We start from the raw sequence: 21409 nt of genomic DNA, 5'->3' as shown, positions 1-21409 counted from the left end.
ACATGCACTGCGTCCGATACCTATGTGACCGATCGGACCATCGGGATCAAAGGCTGAGTTTTCCGACAGTACACCACTTCCTGAACCGTTAACTGATACTGTCTTCGTATTATGTTGCAAGTCATTTTTTTTCAAACTTATTAAATATTGACCAAGTTTATAAAAATTAAAAACATATATGTCAGGGTTATGGATACCACATACCTAATAGTAGTTGACTAAATCTCGGTAGGACCCACTACATATCATGTACTATACGGAAGCAACCTTCGGATATAGGAGGAGTTCCGGATAAGGAAAGACAATCAGAGTTCTACATGAAAACGACAAGGACTACTCGGATTGTATCCATATTGGTTTCCCTAGTTCTACTTGGACAAGGGGACACATATGGGTATAAATACAAGCCCCCCTAGGAGGAGAGGGGAGACAAGGAACACTCAACACAATCGACATAGAAGCCTACATACGCCAAGACACGCCGCCGGATATCGATTTTAGGGATAAGCACGACTGGTACCCTACGGTGTCTCCGGATACTGTCAGGAGAGACGAAAGCGCTATCTCTGATCTCACCGGGCACGGATTCGAGGAGGAAGGCTACCCTGTTGTCGACTACGAGTCAGATCGTCAGACCGCCAGGTCGACAACAGTTAGATAGGCTACCCCAAATATTGTACTAGTGTGATTATCATGAATAAGAGCAATACCGGCTTCGGCCAACAGGATGTAGGGTTATTACCTGACAATTCAGGGGCCCGAACCTGTATAAAAATCCATGTCTCCATCTCTTCTACCTCAGTCTCGCGTATATTCTGTTACCAACGATTCTCATACCATGCAAATACCGTAGTTGAGACATCAAACGTCGACAATATACAACACCAAATTAATTTAAATAATATTAATATTAATATATTTTAGTAGTATGCTTATTTTGTGTTAAAAATATTGTTATATTTTTTATAAACTTGGACAAACTTAAATATTTTTATTTTTTACTAGGATGGAAGTTAAAGCGAGTATATTTTATTTATATATAGAATTTTTTTAAATAATTAAATAGATATATTTTTACTTTATATTAGTTAGTAATTAATTATTATGTGCTAGTAAGCTATTTCGTTTTGCGTGCTGCTAATATCCTCTTCAATATGGAGGTTCAAACCTGTCCTAATTTCGTTACACGGTGGTGTGTAACCAGCAAGACATTTGGGCTCCGCCATCAATTTTTTACTGTCCTTTTCTTTGGTAGTAACATTTACAGTATAAAACATCGATCATTAATAAACGTTACTATTTATCTTTTAGGTTTGACGATATCGCTGGCTCCACCAGATAAAACAATGAAAGTAACATTTTTCTACTCTATCAACGCGTTACACAGCTTGCGGTAAGTCGGCTCCAACCAGCACCTTAATTAATTAATATTTTAATGCTGGCATGATGGATTTGGTATGGTTGGTACTCCTGGGTGATCGCCTAATTTGAGCCCTCTCTCATGTGACGCAACAACATCGACGACTAGTCGACTAGGATTAAGATCAGGTGAGCCGACGTACGACATGACATCCTTTACTTAACCGACTTCCCCCCAGCAGAACAAATCACAACAGAGTTTCTCTCAGGAAACAGACCCGTATATTCCACATTTGTCACAAAGATGTTAACTGAAACCTACGTACTAACTAAAGGGAACAGCCTAACAATTTTTAAACACGGGATTATGATCAACAAAGCCTTTTCTTATACACCGCCTGCGCTTGCGTGTGCAAAAGAGATCTTGCCGGCACTACTTTTATCATTTCCATCACCACTTTTATGTCTCTATGACCATCGATAAATCATGCATGATCACAAACAAAATTGTGGCATTGCTCTACTAATCCATGGATTTCTTTTTGTTGTTCTATCCACAACAACATGATCCTGTTTGTACCGACCACGCTAGCTGATGCAGACATTCATAGACACTCACCCGACATGTGGTCGTATCAGACGTCACAGGTTGTGATCTCCAAAATGTTTGCTTTGGTCAGTGGCCTAAAGCCAGACACCGAGCCCAATTAAACAAAACCAAGCTACTTCCAGTTCAGAAACAACAACGTTTAGTCGCGATGCACGGATTATTCTTCTCACCGGCGATACGAAATGGACCGTAGGACGGGTGACATATGGAACCGGAGAGAATCGCCCACGCGTACTCACGGCAGACAGCTACGCGTGAGCCAACTGCAGCGTGGCATGGGCGCGAGGTGGCGCCGCGCCTGGCAGCCACATGACGCCCTCCCTGGTTGGCCGGCGTGTCTCATGGCCCGGGGCCCCCTCCCCTGAGACTCCTGTCTTGTCCCAACGTGCGTGGCCGGATATATCGATATTCCATCGCCGACGACGATACGTGCCGTGTCCAGTCGCGACCGCCCGTCGTCGTCGTCGTCGCAGCGGAGAAGACACTGTCGATCTCACGCTGACATGATGCGGATCGGCCAGGCACAGCGCCGACCATTCGCAAATGGAAATCTCTCTGAATCGTGGCCAGGGACGGACGCTTGCCGACAGTTGCGACGGAGACGAGCAGCGGACGCGGCGGATTTAATTTGACGGGCGACGTGGGTTGGTGAGGATGGAGAGGAGAGTTGATCATGGTCACTTCCGAGTCGTTACAAGTCCTTGATTTTGATTTAGCAGCTGAACCTGATCGGCATTCCTTCCTACTACTACTACTACTTCCAAGACGGTTCTACTACCTACCATTGCCGCGTTCTCTGCTTCAAGAGGCTAATACTAGCTTAATTAGCTACCAACCCTACCGCTAGTATAGCTAATTGTGAGCCTCCAGAAACAGACACCAGGCGAGATTGCGAGATCGTGGCGATGGCTGCATTCAGGGAGGGTCAAATTTAATTTGGATCTGACCGGCCACCAAGCCGGCAGGTGCAGTTAATTGGATGCATATACTCCCTCCGTTCCAAATATAAGAATCTAGGACAGTTAATTAGATGCATAGTAATAGAAAATATCCTATTCGGTTCTAAGTTTTTATATTTTAGGATGGAGAGAGTATCACACTACTAGTATACTACTATGTCCTAAAAGAATTAAACCCTGAGTCTGAATCTATATACACATTTCTATTTTAAGATATGTGTCTAGATTTAAATTCAGGGTTTGATTTTTTTTAAGGACGGATAGGGTATGCTTGTGCTCCATATACATACACAGTGCGTTTTGGTCTTGTTGGTAGTGAGTGTAAAATACGAAGTGCTCGTGAGGGAACAACGGAAGAACAGGACGAACGGCACTAGTACCCGGAGTTGCTACAAATATGACGCCATATGCTACAGTCGATTTTTTTTCAGCCACTTACACAGTAGTTACACCTCATTTACACCTCACTTACATATGTAATTAGTATGTAATTTTCGAATTTACATATGTAATTTTGAGACTTACATTGTAAATACACTAAAATTACATATGTAATTTAGTGACTTACAATGTAAATACATACCAACTGTTTTTTGATAAAAAATATGGCGCCATAAATATAGCTACACCCCTGGTACCAGCGTCGATCTCCATAACTTGGGAGATGATTCGATCATGCGTCTGTCGCGTGGACTATGGACAAATTACGCGACTATTCGATCAGGATCATTTTGCAAATCGCATTGATCGCATGGTCCCAATTAACCGACTCGTTCGATTGCGTACAAGAAATTTTTAAAAACCAAGAGACAAGATCACACCAAATGATCAATCTATACCTAACTGGCCAATTATTAGCCTTTGGCTCGCTATGCTTGAAGAGAAAACAGAGTCGATAGTGTAGAGGCGTCCCCTGTAACTACCAACGGTCGTGGTGGGGCCCGGGAGGGAGGGAGGGCCACGTGGTTGGGAGGGGGGTGGGGGCCCACCGGTGCTGTCGGCTGTATCCGCAACGTGGTGGGGCCCACGCACACCCACTTGCCACGGCCAGAGGGCGGGGGGCCCACCTACCTCCCTTCTCCTGCCTTACGTGGCGGCTCGTAGTTGTGGGTCCCACTTTTTTGGCTCCTAGGATCCGGTGCGGGGCCCTCAAAAATGCGAGATTTGGCTTGGCTGCCTCCGTCCCTCCCACTTCACTGCTCCCACGTTGCTCCACATGTTCTCATGAATGATGGTGCTAGTGATACCACCACTGTTACAAAATTTGGTCAATTATTTGTATATGTACACAATACATTGGACATGCTATACACTCTCTCTGTTACACTGTAGACATCATAGTTTTTTTAAAAAATAAAATAAAATGAAGCTTTGGGATAAACTTAACGTTGACAAAAGGTTGCTTTCCTAAAAACAATGAAAAATATACTACTAATCTGTATGAGCAAAAAGGGTTTTCGCACGATCAGTGTGTCCATGTTCACTGGAGATTCTATGAATGCTACTACCACACTGTTAGTACAAAATCTGGTCAATTATCTGTATACTCATCATACGACATGCTGTACACTCTCTCTGTTAGTGCAGCGCAGTCTTCATATGTATTTATAGTTTCTTTTGTGAAGCTTTGGGATAGTTAAACTTAATGTTGCCAAAGATTATCGTCCTGGAAACACCGAAAGATCTACTAGTAATTTGTATGAACAAAAAGGGTTTTGGCACGATCGATTGATGTTCACATGCAGGAGATTCTATGGAATGTGCTTGGGGTGATATTCCTCCACGGCGCACGCGCGTACGTACGGCAGCGATTGCCACGATACCGACGTACTGTACGTGTGTAGTGTGTTCAATTCGATCCCACAGCGAAAACATTCCGGCGAAGTGAAGAATCCGTACGTCGACGTCTAGCTGCCCACGCATCGTCGTCCACTTCTCTCGATCGAGCTACTAATCGTAAACAGACGAAAGGTATATATATGGAGATTCTTTCACACGCTCTGGCCAGTATAGGCTTCAATCTCCAGCTACAAATTAATACATGTCTAAAGCAAAGTAGGAATAATAATTTAGAACCATGAATCTTCTTATCTTCCCTACTAATTACTACATCCTTTGTTTTTACTATAAGTTGTTTTTTTACATTTTATCTAATTAAACTTCTTTAAGTTGATCAAATTTATAGAAAAAAATTAGTAACATATATAATATTAAACGGAGAGAGCACTAACATTTTGTTGCACCGTACTATATGATTAGTAGCGTCCTTGGAAATACTAACAATTTTTGTTACACCGTACTGTATGGTATGATCAGTGGTGGTTCAAAATTCCAAGGACCACCCTTCGTTTTAGTGTAGGAGTATCCCATCTTTTAAATCTGATGAAAATATTAACAAAATAGATTTAATTTTGATATTATGCAATTTTGATGTATATGATATATAGAACTACCCAATAAAAATTCATAGAACCGCCACTGCGTATGATGCATGGCAGCTAGTTGGCCGAGCTAGCACACAAAAAGTGCACCTATCGGATAAGCCGATAACGCACTTGCCTTTTGACCCTTTTCTGCACCATTAACCGGAGTATACGTACGTACGTGGTAGAGTTAATTGGTCTCGGCATGGGCGTGAGAACGCATTCTGGCACACTATGGGAGATTGGAGAGTATAGTAAAAAAGCTCAAAAAGTACCTAATGCCCATATACTAGCTACTAGTATTCCTAGTTGCTTTCGATGGAAGAAAGAATAATACGATGGCCGTGTCGGCCCAATCGACGCCACATGGTACAACATGCGCGAGTACGCGTGTCGTCGCTCTCAACGTAGTACGTCCATTTGACGCGCTCGCCGCCGGCAGATCGTCCACCCTTGCTTTTTCCCCCGGGCCGATCGATCGATACAACCAAAACCGGCAACGTATACCTGCTAGCCAGCCGTGCGTGTGGTGTGTTCGTCCATATGCGTGCAAAAGCTCAACGATCGAACGGAGAAATGGAGCAAAAAGGCGCTTTTTTACGCCCGTCTTTAATCGGAAAGAACCGCCCAAATTGCGACGTGCTTCAACACGCTTATGTACTGGATCTATGCTGTTCTTTTTTTTAATGCAATAATTTCTAATACACGTTAACCACATTCTTCTGATTAAAAAAAATATGTTATTAGCATTTATTTTGTTGTCGTCTGTTTCTATTATTAAAGTTACTTTTAAACATGACTTATTATTTTGAGTATATTTTTTAAAAAAATCTATATCTTGACTTTGAAGGCAAAGTCTTGTTCAAAAACATGGTTCAAACAATGATAGGGTAGCAGTGACATTGGTATTGGGAGGACGCGGAGGGTCCCTACTCGACACATAAAAAGGGATATAATTAATCGTATAATATTTATCTCCCGTTGGTGAATTCTACCTGATGTTAGAGTTAGGTGGTATGATTTTTAAAATGTACTGAGATATATTATATTTATGCTTAGAAGCTGTAAAATTTCTCAATCCGGTCGGTTGTCCGGCAGGAAGACTGAATGAATAGTTTGGTCCAGAGTCCAACAACAGTACTCAACATGTGCTGCCTTCAGTGCTAGCTCCTACATTACTGGACCAGCATTTACACATTATATTTCACATAATTGGGTGTTAACTTCCAAATTTTCCCCACTAACCACTTCATGCCCCTTTCCCCCACATGCATGATGCATCAGGTTGAAAAAACACAGAACATGCAGCTCTGCCACCTGGAGTTCTGCCTTGGCCAAAAGCAGCTCAGTATCATCTGAAACAATGTGTAATTTGCATCATGCATGGCAGGATAAGCAGGGATTAATCCATTATTAACTTCTACTACCATGAACAGCTAGACAAGACAGCGTTGGGTCAATTAGGTGGGGGTTCTGCTGCGGATAACGTACGTGACGGAACCAACAACCACCCAGATGATCTGGACGTGCGAAAGGAACGTGTAGCTATAGCTTAATTAGTTTTTGGATAACGATTTGGGCACAAGCTGGATTAGGGATAATGATGGCCACGGCGTCATTAACATTAGCTGCCCATGCTTAGATTAATGCAACAGTACTCTGATGAAAGGTGGCATACGTGTTGCACAACACCTTGATTTGAAACGGTAACCTATCAGTTAATTATGCTTCTGATCATCAGCCTGATTGAATGATGGATTTCGATCTGACGGCATGGCTGGCCATGCTTTTCAATAGTTGGAGTTGGACTATTGACAGACAAGAAGTATTGTCAGTACTCACCCGTACTACTTCCTCCATTCTAAAAAAACCCAACCTAGCTTGGGATGAAATATAATCTAGTACAACGAGACTCTGACCAGATTCGTTGTACTGATTATGTCCCATCCTATATTAGGTTGGGTTTTTTTTTTGGGACGGAGAGAGTATATAATAAAGGACAATACTTGACTGTTAATCCAAATACTACCAAAATGCAAGCCAGGAATTTCACTTGAAAAACATTGTTCCATTAAAATATAGTACTCTCTCCGTCTCACGATATAAGAGGTTTTAGGGTTGGACACGGTTATTAAAAAAGTATGTAGAAGTGAGTGATGAAGGGTTGTGATTGGATGAGTAGTGGAGGTAGGTGGGAAAAGTGAATGTTAGAGGGTTGTGATTGGTTATTAGAAAGAGAATGTTGGTGGAAAAGTTGTTATATTTTAGGAGAAATACTGAGGGCTAAAAACTGTTATATTTTAGGACGGATGGAGTAACCGGTACCGGATACTACGAATCTAGATATATTTCATTTAAATTCGTAAGTACTAGATGGAGTCTATAAGTACTACTATATTACTATATTTTGAAAATGAAGAAGTACTCCTCTCAACCTAAAATATAACAATATAGAACTGGATGAGACATGCCTAGTCCTACGAATATGTATAAGCTTATAATATGTCACATTCGGTTCTAAATTGTTATATTATGGACGGATCGAGTATAAAACAAGCGCAGAAGTTAGGTAGATTCGTTACTCTTCAGACAAGAGAGTTGACCACAAAGATATTTTTGTAAAAAAGTAAAATTTAATTATTTGGGTACTCTTCGGTTCGTGCAGATAAGGAAGATCAGTTCAACTCTTCCGTCATTATGGCTCGAACTCCTGTTGCTCACATAATCAGCTAGTTAAATCCATCTAGTTGGTATAGTTGATTGCAGAGTTAGATCGTAATCTGGGATAGGCTGATGGCGGCAGGTAGGTGTGCAAACCTTTGGCGCCAAGTTTCAAATGCTAACCATCTTCCAATAAAAAATAAAATAAAGTGCTCATCATCTTGCTGATTATTCTCCAAGTTGCTAGCTCACCTACTTCGTTGTCAGTCGCAGAGGATATCTTACAGGCAAAAGGAAGCTTTTCACTTCACAAAGATCATGGCCGAATAATAATGGAGACCATAACGTAAAAGATTTCACTGAAAAAGAAGTGAGAAACCTGAAAGACGGATGTCAGTAGGTCGAGTAACACTGAAGCAAATTCGAGTTGTGAACTTGCTGGCAGAGATTAGGATAGATCGATCGATTAGAGAGATTTTGATCAAAGAATTCAAAGAAAGAGATAACACAAACCCCACAGCTCGATTACGACGTTCTCTCAAATCGATCGACAGCTAATTAAGACCACAGGGTTGTTACTATTAGTCGGCATATGTTAATTAGAGGCTGGCATTGCGACAGCTGAGCCTCTCTGAAGAACACACGGTTCTTCGGATTCAGAAAGATGGATGAGATTACACGGTTCATGGCGATTGGAGATGATCATGTTTTCAATTAATTTCTAGAATCAGATTCGCAGTAGGAAACAGGCCTAAAAGCTGCTGCCATAGCATGGTGGCTTAAATCATCGTAGACAATTAGGTCAACCAGCGAATATGATTTTTAGCTTTCTGCACTTGATGAAAGCCTTGATTCTCTGGTGAAATTAACGAATGATAGTGAGCAAAGAGGAATATGGCATTTCTTGATAATGCCCGACAGCCAAAACGAGAGACTTTCACATTAGACCTGCAGGACTGGATGGACTGAACAGAACTGATTCTGAAGAAAAAGAAAAAAAGTTAGCCAGGTCTTCCAATAGTCAATCTCGAGACATGGAAGCTTCGTACTGAAATGGAGGCATGAATCTTTACCAGTGCCAGCAGCTGATCTTGGTACAGCTTTTATATAAAGAAAAAGAGAGAACGAATTTCTGTCTCCTTCTTAGGCTGCGTTTAGATTCAAAGTTTGAATCCAAACTTCGGTCATTTTCTGTCACATCAACCTGTCATATACACAACTTTTTACTCACATCATCTTCAATTCAACCAAACTCCAAACTTTGCGCTGTACTAAACACAGCCTATAAGGCAAATAGTTATGTTGACGGCAGGTGATGAAAGTCATAAAAGTCTTTTACATGAAGCTCATTAGTACAAGGGCCCATCGGAGTGCAGTAGTTTGGTGGAAGCAACTGAACTCTCACGGGAGTAAAAAGGTTCTCCTTTTGTTAACAAGGACTTTAATTTGATGCAGTCCTGTCATTTTAAAAACTCAACGCTTCTGAAACCAGTTCAGACTAATCAACTACAGTCCCAACTTGAGGGTAGTGCGACGGGTATTGTGGCTGCTGGTACTCCCGCAGCAGTAACGCAGAAGATCAGCGTTCAGGAAACTCATGATTTTTTTTTCAGGAGTTTTATATTAGATCAATTCCTCTTAAAACCTTCTGAAATTCTCCCCCTCGAAACTAGCACTAACGTATGAAACGTACAAATGCATTGTCAATGTATATTCTTGTTGGGTGGGTATCCAACACATAAGAATTTAGCTTGTAGCTACTAATTTAGGCCCCCGTCGTTTGGCCAAATACGAATAAGCATATGATGTATTAACAAAACAATAATAACTTATACTAAAACTTATATATATATATATATATATATATATATATATATATATATTCTTAGCGATTTAAACGTCAATGCTGAAAAATAAACTTCAAAATTAAGTTTTGAAATTTATATTTTGGTATTGGCTGATGCTTAATAGAGGAAACGATTAGTGTATTATTAATTTTTAGATTAGATTTTGTAGACAATCCAGGCCTTGCTTGAGGAAGTTTCGAATCTTCAGTTCTCACAAAGATTATGAGAATCATCTCTAGTTCTCACCCAAATTATAAATATTTATAGCTATAGGACCTGTTCGGTTGTCCAGTGTATCACCAACAATTACGCGCATACATAAGGTAGCAACATGTTTCAATTGTAGCTATTGTACCCTATCGCCGAATAAGGGCATAGAATTCAGAAAAAAAAATATAACCCAAAAGCTAGAAAACCAACCATTCTAAATTCGAATTTGTTCTTTCTCGGGACCCTAGACTCCCCTAAATGATGACTGACATGTGGGCCCCACCACTCTCGGGCCCACCTGTCAGTGACCACGTCAGAGGATCCCTTTCCCCTAAATAGGTCCTATACTGTTTGAGTAGCTGAAGGTTTTAGCGATAGCTGTTCTGCAAAAGAAGGGAGAAAAAAACATACAAAATCAGGTGTGGTCCTCCCTGATGCTAGATTTTCACAGTGAATAAATTATGAATGACAAGATTAAGAGTAAATTATGAATGAGAAGACAGAGAGAAAGGGGTCTCTGATAGTCTGATTTTTTTGTCCTTTCTCATCAAATGAGTCCAAACTCCAAACAAAGGCCAAAGCCGCCTATTTAACCCCTTTCCTCCTCCCTCCAAACCTCCTCACACACATCCCCAAAACCAAAAACCAAAAACCAAAACCTCTCCTCTTCCCTCTCCTTCTCTACCCTCTTCTTCGTCCTCCTCCATCCGAGAGGCAGCAAGCCAGCAACTGCACGAGCAACCACCCGCAGTCAGTGACCTAGGCGGCGGAGGGAGATCGGCCGGCGGCGAGCGACGACGATGAAGTACGTGCTGGTGACGGGCGGGGTGGTGAGCGGCCTCGGGAAGGGGGTGACGGCGAGCAGCATCGGCGTCGTGCTCAAGGACTGCGGCCTCCGCGTCACCTCCATCAAGATCGGTAACTCCCGCCGCTCCCGCCTCCGCCGCCGCCCGTTTTTCTCTCTCCCCCGAAACGCCGCCGTACTTGGCGGGTGCCGTTTAATTATTTTTTTCCTCGGTCAAAAATAGGCCGCAGCGTAATGGGTGGCCACGTGATCGCACAGAGCACGAACGCCACGCATCCCCGTACATACTAGACTGCACTTCTAACCATATACTAATACCGAATCATTTTTCTTTCATTTGGTTAAACTAGCTAGCTACTCCTCGAGATCACTAAACTGGAGAAAACACAGTTAAAATTCTTGTTTTTTTTATAAAAAAATTGTTTTAAAGATGATGGGCTCTTGGATGGATGGATGGATGGATAAAGCTCTGATCTTTCTTGTTAACGGGAATGGAAGTGCTAACCTTTCTGCAATCTCAACAGTGCCATGTTGCACTTTTAGTGATCTTGTTTCCTCACTTCTCTTTCTCTGTAGTTCATCTTTTATTATTATTATTATTTTGGGACTAACAAAGTCGTTCCCTCCTCCTCCTTTTGAACCAACCATTTCATGTTTCATTTCTTTTGAACTGTAATTATACTCGTCGTTGCTCACTGATGAGGTGGCCATCTGATACTGTGTCAGTGTCACTGTCTTGGTTCCTTGAAACAGATGAGTTTCTATATTTTATATGGGTGTAGTAATACAGGTCAAATTTGTCATCTCGTGCTATGAAAATTTGTCTTAACTGATAGCTTTGTCTCTTCATCCAGAGGCCAGGTGCTGCGCACCTTTCTTGGGTCTAGTACTTAACAAACTATTATTTTTCTTGTCTCGTCACTTGCAACCTCCTTGACTGTTTGTGTTCATTTTTTAGGTACTAAGTCTGTACAGTATGTTAGTAAATTAGTGAACAAGTTTATGAAATAGTTTTGGTTTTGTCATGTGATGATCGATTATCCTTCTGATCTTTTACCTTTGTTACTGCTTTGCTGCAGATCCTTACCTCAACACCGATGCTGGAACCATGTCTCCATTCGAGCACGGTGAAGTGTTTGTTTTGGACGATGGTGGTGAGGTAGCAGCTCTGCTTCACCATCTCCTTTCGGCTTTCACTTAGCTATTTCATTATGAGATAGTCGCAGAGAGTGCACCATAGGTTACAAAATGCACGCCAGAAACTGCACTGCACTGACTCGAGCATATTCTCCTCATGCTTGGCTTGAATTATCATGGACTAGCAGTTGGTCACTAGCAGCATTCCATGCACTTGTCCTGTTGTCCACTTGTTTGTAGAAAGGAGGTTCCATTGTAGAGTGTGTGTTTTTGTGATAACTACAAAATTTTCTTTCTTTGACTAAACTGAACTTCATTTCGTTCTCTCTTTTTGTCTAAGGTGGACTTGGACCTTGGAAATTATGAGCGGTTTCTGGACATCAAGTTGACTCGTGACAACAATATAACCACCGGAAAGATCTATCAGGTAATTGGAATAAAGAGTCTCTATCTGAGTGCGCACAAGACTTTCAGTATGACTTGCTTTCTAGTCCAAAGTTGTGGTTTATATCTCACACCACAGATCTTTTTCTATTCCGTTTTATGTTACATCCCAAGATCTCCTACAGTTCAATTATACATGTGGACAATATCCTGGTTCTGTAGTCTAAAGGCTGGTGATAGACATGTCGATATTGAACCTGTCATAGGGTAGATTCACCGTGAGCAGTTTGAATGTCAAGCTGCAGCTGTTTGCTATCATGCAACTGTCGGTATTTCAGGACCACTTGAGTATTATATGCTTCTATGAGCATAGATACCCTGCTAATTATACCTATTTTTCTAAGAGTAAATTTAAACTTAACAAGAATTTATCGTCTACTAGTTATTAATATTTTTTCTTGTAATTCCCAAACTGCAGGCTGTTATTGACAAGGAACGAAGAGGAGACTACTTGGGAAAAACTGTTCAGGTGAGAATTGGTAATTAGAATTTCGTCTCTTGTTTTTTCTGTTCCATAACTTAGTTGATGATGAATTCTGAGTTAATTCACTTTATCAGGTTGTACCTCACATTACGGATGAAATACAGGAGTGGATTGAACGTGTGGCAATGAATCCAGTTGATGGCACAGATGAGCCAGCTGATGTTTGTGTAATAGAACTTGGTGGCACTATAGGTGAAAAACAGACTACTGAAGCAAACCACATCATTTTTTAGAAAATAATAACACTGCACAGTTTTGAGCACCACATAATATACTATTCTCTGCTCAATTGTTCCCATAGTTGTTCTAGTATTCCGATGCAGGAGACAAAATCTTTTCGCCACATAACGACAGTGGCATTCTTGATGCAGGGGATATTGAATCAATGCCTTTTATTGAAGCATTAGGTCAATTTTCATACCGCGTAGGTGAGAAAACAGTGGACTCCATAGCTATTTATTTCTATTTTCTTTCATTTGCAAACAGCATTTAACTCTTACTGATCATTTTCCAATTTGTGTTTCAGGGGCTGGAAACTTTTGCCTAGTTCATGTCAGTCTTGTACCAGTTCTAAATGTAGTTGGTGAACAGGTACTTATTCCTCATGTGGAGGCACCACAATTCATCTAAATACAGTGTCACAGTCATAAAAATATGCATTTTTCTTGACTTTTCCTATGAATCTTTTGTAGAAAACCAAACCTACCCAACATAGTGTCCGTGGACTAAGAGGACTTGGACTGATACCTGATATTTTAGCATGTCGCAGTACTCAGGTACTCAATCATGCAGTAGTAGCACTTGTTTTTGTATTTATGTTTCCTTCAAAAGTGTTGTTTTCGGTCTGATGGTGGCTTTATACATTGCTTGCTTTGTGCTTTCTGACAGCCACTTGAAGAAAATGTGAAAGTGAAACTCGCACAATTTTGCCACGTTCCGGTAACAATGCTGCTTTCACCAAGTATTTCTAAATGTATTTTGCTCCGGGCAACCTGAATTCTTAGTTTGATTTCATATTGCAGATCTCAAGTATTGTCAATCTTCACGATGTTACCAACATCTGGCACATCCCTTTGTTGCTTAGGGTATGTCACATAAAACTTGTCCCAGTACATGGATGGTATTATTTTTAAAATAATCTCAGTAACAACTTGTGCTTTCTTATAGGACCAGAAGGCTCATGAATCTATTCTGAAAGTTTTAGATCTTCAATGGTATGTCTGCTGGCCAAAGATACGATGAACTCAACACCTGGAGTCATTTCTTTTCATGACTTAAATGTATTCTTGGTTGTGACATGTAGTGTGGGAAAAGTGCCTCGAGCACCTAAGCTGACTGAATGGACTGAAAGAGCCAGCAAATTCGACAAACTGAAAACTCCTGTTAGTCTCATTTTACTCTGAACTTTTGCTTTTAGATATACATCAGTACATGTACATGATCAATAATTTGGTGCTCATAGTCACTGCGAACATATTTGCAGGTTAGGATTGCCATGGTTGGAAAGTATACTGGCCTATCAGACTCCTACTTGTCAGTTTTGAAGGTGACTTTTCTGACTGACTTGGACATGTATTTGTGCATCAGTCAACAGCTGTTCAGTTGCTGCTGGACATGCTTCCGAGCTTGTTGGTGTTAGCAATACATTGGATATATCCCTTTCTACTAGATTTTGGGGCATTACCTAGTTCGGTATTCCTTTCAGGCTCTTCTGCATGCATCGGTTGCTTTGGACAGAAAACTTGTGGTGGATTGGGTTCCTTCCTGTGATCTTGAAGATTCTGCAGCCACAGAGGTCAGTTTTATGCATTTTGTTTTTGATTCTGTTCAATTCTGATTCCCACATTGTAGAGTGCATAGTTTACTGATGCTTGGGGAATGGTTGCCTTGTGCAGACTCCTGATGCATATGAAAAAGCTTGGGATCTACTAAAGGTAAGTACAGCACATATTACCAGGTGATGAGGTGATCCATTCTGCAGAACTTTGAAGGATGTTCCTCTTCCTCCTCAGGGTGCACATGGTGTACTAGTTCCAGGAGGCTTTGGAGATAGAGGGGTCCAGGGAAAAATTCTTGCTGCAAAATATGCGCGAGAAAACAATGTTCCATATCTTGGTATTTGCCTGGGCATGCAAATTGCAGTGATCGAATTCGCCCGCTCTGTCATGAAGTTGCGTGGTGCTAATAGTACAGAGTTTGATCCAGCTACAACGACGCCATGTGTTATTTTCATGCCGGAGGTAATTCCATTTCCAGTTATTGAATTTGGAAAATGCTCTTTATTTTCATAATTAACTTAATGTTTTCCCTGTACTTTGGCAATGATTCTGCAGGGCTCTAAAACCCATATGGGGGCAACAATGCGCCTTGGATCAAGGAGGACCTTCTTCCAGGCCAATACATGCAAATCAGCTAAGCTGTAAGGGAACTCTTACCCTCATCATGCACTAATGTCTTTAAAACAGTTTCACAATTTGTGTTTATCTAAATAATCGTTACAAAATATGGACTGGATTAGGTATGGCAATGCAAGCTATGTAGATGAAAGGCACCGCCACCGATATGAGGTTTGTTGAGTAGAATCATCCCACGTTAGAAATTTCCTTTTATTCTCAGTTCAGTTTGCTGACAAAAACATCTTGTTATCTTTTAGGTGAATCCTGAAATGGTTCCAGAATTTGAGAAGGCAGGTCTCTCTTTTGTTGGCAGGGATGAAAGCGGGACACGCATGGAGGTAAAACTTACTGAACTTTTTTGTTATTAGAACCCGTCAATATATTCACCACTTGCTAATGTATAATGTTTTACTGGATGCAGATAATTGAGCTACCAACTCATAGGTTTTTTGTTGGCGCACAATTTCATCCTGAATTCAAGTCAAGACCTGGAAAGCCATCCCCACTTTTCATGGGTAAATCAGCCTTTCACCTCTACCTCATCTTGCCTGAAACATATATGCTATTTATTTATCTTTTCAAGCCAAATGATCAATTTCGTTTGCAAAGCCGAATAGTTAAACTAAACAATATGCCTGAATTTCAAGCCAAATGATCAATTTTGCTGGCAAAGCTGAATACTTAAACTAAACTAAATGCCTGAATGATTAACAGGATTAATAGCAGCTTCATCAGGACAGCTTGACCATTTACTTCAGCAATCTTGCGGCGTTGTCAGCTCGCCAGTCAGACGTGGCAACTACTGCAACGGAGCCACGAAACAACAGAAGCTATACCAAAATGGACATGTCAAGAACGGCCTGGTGAATGGCTGCTACTATGCAAACGGCAACAGCATTCTTCATACTTAGCAGCATAGCTCTGCATCAGGCCATTGCACGAGATTTACCTGCTTTGTTTTTTCTCCCTTTTTTTTGCGTGTTTTTTCTCCTATTTTTTTTAGGGTTATGGATTCGTCTCTCTGCTAAACTAAGAAGAGATCGAAAGGGTCCTTAGCTCCAGCGACATGAAGAGCCATTTCCGATGTTTTAAGGAGGGAGAAATGAGCACTTGAGCTGTCGCATCAACGCAAAAATAGCTAGGGTTTACTAGTAGTGAACTAGTTAATCTAATGCAATATTATTATTTCTTTTGTTTGTTCGTTTGCTTGCTTGATGCCTTATTATATTGAAGTTTAAGGCTAGCTGGAGGTGTGTAGCTAGCTTGGTGGAGCCTGCACATTTCATCTGTCTGTACATTGGAAAAGAACCACTATTTTCTTAGTAACTGAATTGATGAATACACATTATTTGGACATATGTATCAATTGCTCTTGTTCATAACTGAATCTGGAGCTTTCTCATGAATAGCTCTGAAACTTTATTTGTAATCTCCACCTACCAAGTGATTCAAAATTCATTAAGAAAAAAAAAAGATTTGTAACGTCGAATGATGCGGTTCTAGAAATGTATCATCGAAGTGCATCGGTTCACATCAATAACAACAAAATCACTTGATTTGATTAGCTTTAGTTGGCTGTCAGCCTTGATCTGAGCTCGTCAGCAACAGCATCGATGAACTCTTCAGTGTTCAGGTAATGACTCCTCGTGACACTGTAAGTGCAGGATAATAGTCAGTTAAAGATACAGTATAGATTGATGTAGCAACGTTGAGACTGCAATTCCTCAGAGTATATAATAGCTGAGTAACGTACTTTGAAGATCCGTGAACAAGCAGAGCAAGGTCCTTGGTCATCTTCCCAGACTCGACAGCGCCAATGCAGGCAGCTTCAAGCTTCTGAGTGAAGTCCAGTAGCCTAGCATTGTCATCTAGCTTTGCCCTATATCACACAACAAGTGGTAATCGAGAAATCACAGGTCAGAACCATGGTAGTTGAGCAACATATCCTGCATTATCGGCAGAACGCAATGCTACCACCTCTTTCCAACCATGCAAACTCGACAATATACCAAAAAAATTCCATATACAATAGAGCAATTCAGTGTTGATAACTGTACCTGTGTGCAAGTCCTCTTGTCCAGGCAAAGATTGAGGCAATGCTGTTTGTGCTAGTTTCACCACCTTTCTGATGAACACGGTAATGACGGGTGACAGTCCCATGGGCAGCTTCAGCTTCAATGGTTTTCCCATCAGGACATACCTAGAACATGAGTGCATGAACCAGTTAGCACCATTATAAAAACCATGTCTAGCACACATCCAAGTGAAATAACTTGTTTCCTTATAACAAAGTAAAAATAGTATCACCAGGCATAATGACACGTTTACCATCAATAAATAACAAGAATAATAAAATGTGGTTACCTACCAAAACTGATGTCATCAAACCCAATGATCCAAAACCTGCAATTGAAGAAATCTATTGTCATTACAAGCTCAAATACCATTTAACCATTATTGTTCGGCATTTTTTTCTTAACCAAGAGAAAGCATACATTACTCAAAGTTTGAGTACAAATTGCAAAGGCAAGAAATTTGGTATATAACCTTGTGCTAAGAAATCACTCTGCACATCTCCATCATAGTTCTTGCAAGCCCAAACATAGCCTCCTTCACTCTTGAGTGCATAGGCAACCATGTCATCAATGAGACGATGCTCATACCTGACAGAGACCAAAGTCACCAAACACTAGATACCAGGATGAAAAATCAAGGAAAGAAAAGGAAATGTGGAAATGTACCATATTCCAGCAGCCTCAAATTTTGATTTCCACTGAGCTTCATATACCTCCTGGAAGATGTCCTTGAACCTGCAAATAAATCCCAACTAGTCAGACCAATGCATAATTGCATTATACGATGGCAAAGGTACAGCAAGGGCAAAAAGGGTCAGTGTTAGAATAGGCTAGAAACATCAATACCTGCCATCATATTTCTTCAAAATTGTGTTCTTGGTGCTGAGGTACAATGGCCATTTCTTCTCATAAGCAGTGGCCGTAGAGGCCTCAGCAAAGGAACGGATGGACTACAAAATCAAACGCTAAGAGCATGAATCACAAAAAAAAATGACATACGCATGCTTGAAACGAACAATAGAAAGTGGCAAGCTGTACCTCGTCAGTGTTGTACATAGACTGTGCCACTCCTCCAGCACCAGTGAAGTTGAACACCTCCAGCTCAATCTCCTCATCTTTTCCCTCTTAACAGTAGGAAAAAAAGAAAGTAAAAAGGTAAAAATCTAATTCATGCCAATTGGTCTATACCATCTACGTTGCAATTACCACTTGTCTTATTCAAAAAAATTGTGCAAATATAAAAAACGAAAAGTTGTGCTTAAAGTACTTTGGATAACAAAGTAAGTCACAAAAAATAAATAATAATTCCAATTTTTTTTGAATAAGACAAATGGCCAAACAGTGCAGGCAAAATGTCAAAATTCCTTATATTAAGGAACGGAGGGAGTATAAATTATGAGGTTTAGCTAGAAAAAATATTCCATTTATGTGTGTCTAAGGTACGTAAGGTAGCGTACCATAAACTAATTTAAGCTTGCCAGGTCCCTTGATAACTGCATCCGTTGCACGGTACTGATCACCAAATGCGTGCCTTCCAATGCAAATGGGCTTAGTCCATCCTGAAAACACAACCATTTCATTTCAGTAAGTGTAAGAAAGATTGCATAAAAAATAGTAATAATGTCTGGTGTTTTCCAATACCTGGAACAAGCCGAGGGATGTTTTTGCAGATTATTGGTTCTCTGAACACAGTGCCTGAAGGTAGCAAGAGCAGAAACATGAATATCAGAATTCAGAGTGTCTGAACCAGATGGAATTACAGCAGCACCTTACCATTTAGGATATTTCTAATTGTGCCGTTTGGGCTCTTCCACATGGATTTTAGGCTGAACTCTTTAACCCTTGCTTCATCTGTCATAGTTTTGATACAATACTCAGTAACAAAATCATTGCAAACCATTGACATTTGTCAACACGCATCAACACAAATATACCCGGTGTAATGGTTGCACACTTGATGGCCACATTGTACCTACGAATGATTGGAGGAGCAGAGAACATAAACAATTAACATAGGTATACACTGCAGAATATGCAGTGAAATGTTCAAACACAGGCAACAATACTAAGCAGAACTGAAGGAACAAGTAAATAAGTAACAGGCTGTCAGAAATGCACAAGGAAATTCCTTTGCACTGATCAAATAGTACATTGAATGTATAGATACCTAATATACGCAACTGCACATTAGCAATTCGACTACAAATCAAGCATCAAGTGACTCTGTCCTTGTAAAGCTTACTTAGCATAAAGTTCTTACTTGAGGGTAGCCTCTGCTGCCTCCACTGTGACTTTATCGTCGGTTTGATCACGGTATGGAAGTCCGAGATCAAAGTACTTAATGTCCAACTCCAAGAACGGGAAGATAAGCTGCATATTTAGTGTTAAAAGAATGTCCTTTTTTATAAGAACACCAGTCACCAGCAGTGAAAGTTGAAAGCACATCAAGAAAGAATCAATCAGCAAGCCTGTCCATTACCTTGTCCTTGATAGATTTCCAGAATACTCGAGTCATCTCATCACCTGCGAACGGAAAATCCAATCCGGAAACGCACGTGAGTGCCAATGTGCCATATCTCGAGAGGAGCACTCGACCACCTCAAAAAAAAAAAAAAAAAAAAACTCGCATCGCGAATCGTATCCCCAATTCTAGCCAAACCAAGCACAATGCAAAGGATCTACTAGATCCGAGAGGCTTCCTGTGGCACGCTACTGAACCTAGACTAAAGATAAGCTCAAACAGAGTCGCAAAACGATACGCATGACGAATTGAGGACACGCCGGAATCCATTGGAGACTAGTAGCAGATCCGTGTAGGGAGGGGAAAATGGGAGAGGGATCAGACTGACCGTCCATCTCGACAATGGGGTTGGCGACCTTGATCTTGGTGGACGCCATGGCCGCGACAGGCGGGCGGCGGCGGAGATCGCGATGGCGGCGAGGAGGAGATTGGATTGGTAGTCTTGAGGAAGAAGAAGAAGAAGAAGAAGAAGATGGTGGTGGCAGTTTTAAATAGAGACGCTTCCGGTGGGGCCCACCTGTCCTACGTGGACATGCTTTTGTAGCCACGGATGGATTGGCGCCACTGCTGGTTCATCAATCAAAGATCATAAAGATGATCGTGTTGTTTTAGACCTACTCCCAAAAGACGAACCCTAATTTTCGTGTCCAACGTTTGACCGTCCGTCTTATTTGAAAAAATTATGAAAAAATTAAAAAGATAAGTCACGCATAAAGTATTAATCATGTTTTATCATCTAACAACAATGAAAATACTAATTATAAAAAAATTTTATATAAGACCGACAGTCAAACGTTGGTACGGAAACCAGGTTTGACTTTTTTTGGGACGGAGGGAGTATGCAGACTGCAGACTGCAATTGGAGTTCTGATTTCTGAAACAATAGGGAAAACTTTTGACAACATTCTGAATCCATTTTGCTCCACCTGCTGAAAGTCTGAAACACTATGCACGTACAGTAGCACAATCCATCCAATCTGACAAATGATCTACTGCTCTGCGTCCGAAGACATAGCAGTTTCTAGCATTTTAAAATTATCTCAAAATATAATAATTTCTTGGCATACTTATTCATCTCAATCAAACACAATGTATCTCTTGTTTAATTTCTTTACTTACTCTTTCATCTTAACCAATTACGACTAGTCCACCTATTTAATTTTACCTTTCTCTTCATTACTTCATGAAAAAATAAAAAAAATATTCATATTTTGGTCAGTACCATTGATCAGTTTCGCCTTGAAAGAAGCTGGCTGGATCTGTGAGCGGCAAGAGCCGAATCAGGTTCAGAGAAAAACCTGCAATGCAAAGACGAACGGCAAAATTTGGGCCAGTCCCCAAGTACGGCCCACTATGACTTATGGGCCTTCTCCTCTTCCGTTAGAATAAGTTCACTTTGGATCCCTCTATTTGTCGCCCAGTCCGATTTTCATCCCTTGACCGCAAAACCAGATACGACCTGTTCCTCAACTTATGAA

At 40.8% G+C, this 21409-nt stretch overlaps 2 protein-coding genes across 5 annotated transcripts; one reads left to right on the top strand and one right to left on the bottom strand.

Annotated features, from left to right (window-relative positions):
* The first annotated feature begins 10677 nt into the window (after positions 1 to 10677).
* LOC127773468 (uncharacterized) lies at positions 10678 to 16691 on the top strand. Of its 4 annotated transcripts, none has more exons than XM_052299534.1 (21): positions 10678 to 10987; positions 11954 to 12033; positions 12352 to 12438; positions 12874 to 12924; positions 13044 to 13131; positions 13263 to 13367; positions 13466 to 13530; positions 13632 to 13715; positions 13828 to 13878; positions 13962 to 14024; positions 14107 to 14153; positions 14243 to 14321; positions 14423 to 14485; positions 14645 to 14734; positions 14835 to 14873; positions 14952 to 15179; positions 15273 to 15358; positions 15458 to 15506; positions 15593 to 15673; positions 15757 to 15850; positions 16050 to 16691. In XM_052299534.1, the coding sequence occupies exons 1-21, from the start codon at positions 10870 to 10872 to the stop codon at positions 16244 to 16246; spliced, it is 1845 nt and encodes a 614-aa protein (XP_052155494.1). In that variant the 5' UTR covers positions 10678 to 10869; the 3' UTR covers positions 16247 to 16691. The 4 variants fall into 4 exon arrangements, with proteins under 4 accessions (XP_052155494.1, XP_052155496.1, XP_052155495.1 ...); XM_052299536.1 differs by having other exon boundaries at positions 10679 to 10987; positions 13311 to 13367; XM_052299535.1 differs by having other exon boundaries at positions 10679 to 10987; positions 13014 to 13131; positions 13311 to 13367.
* A 71-nt stretch (positions 16692 to 16762) lies between these two features.
* LOC127773470 (isocitrate dehydrogenase [NADP]) lies at positions 16763 to 20395 on the bottom strand. Its single transcript, XM_052299537.1, has 15 exons — positions 20260 to 20395; positions 19890 to 19933; positions 19671 to 19780; positions 19345 to 19382; positions 19184 to 19261; positions 19052 to 19105; positions 18868 to 18969; positions 18449 to 18534; positions 18257 to 18360; positions 18077 to 18145; positions 17883 to 17998; positions 17704 to 17738; positions 17393 to 17535; positions 17089 to 17214; positions 16763 to 16987 (listed from the first exon to the last, which is right to left on the bottom strand). The coding sequence occupies exons 1-15, from the start codon at positions 20306 to 20308 to the stop codon at positions 16903 to 16905; spliced, it is 1239 nt and encodes a 412-aa protein (XP_052155497.1). The 5' UTR covers positions 20309 to 20395; the 3' UTR covers positions 16763 to 16902.
* Between the last annotated feature and the right edge of the window lie 1014 nt (positions 20396 to 21409).

This window comes from Oryza glaberrima, chromosome 5, assembly GCF_000147395.1.
Source record: "Oryza glaberrima chromosome 5, OglaRS2, whole genome shotgun sequence".
NCBI lineage: Eukaryota > Viridiplantae > Streptophyta > Magnoliopsida > Poales > Poaceae > Oryza > Oryza glaberrima.
The sequence above is the reverse complement of the archived record's forward strand: the minus strand, read 5'-3'. Positions and strand labels throughout refer to the sequence as shown.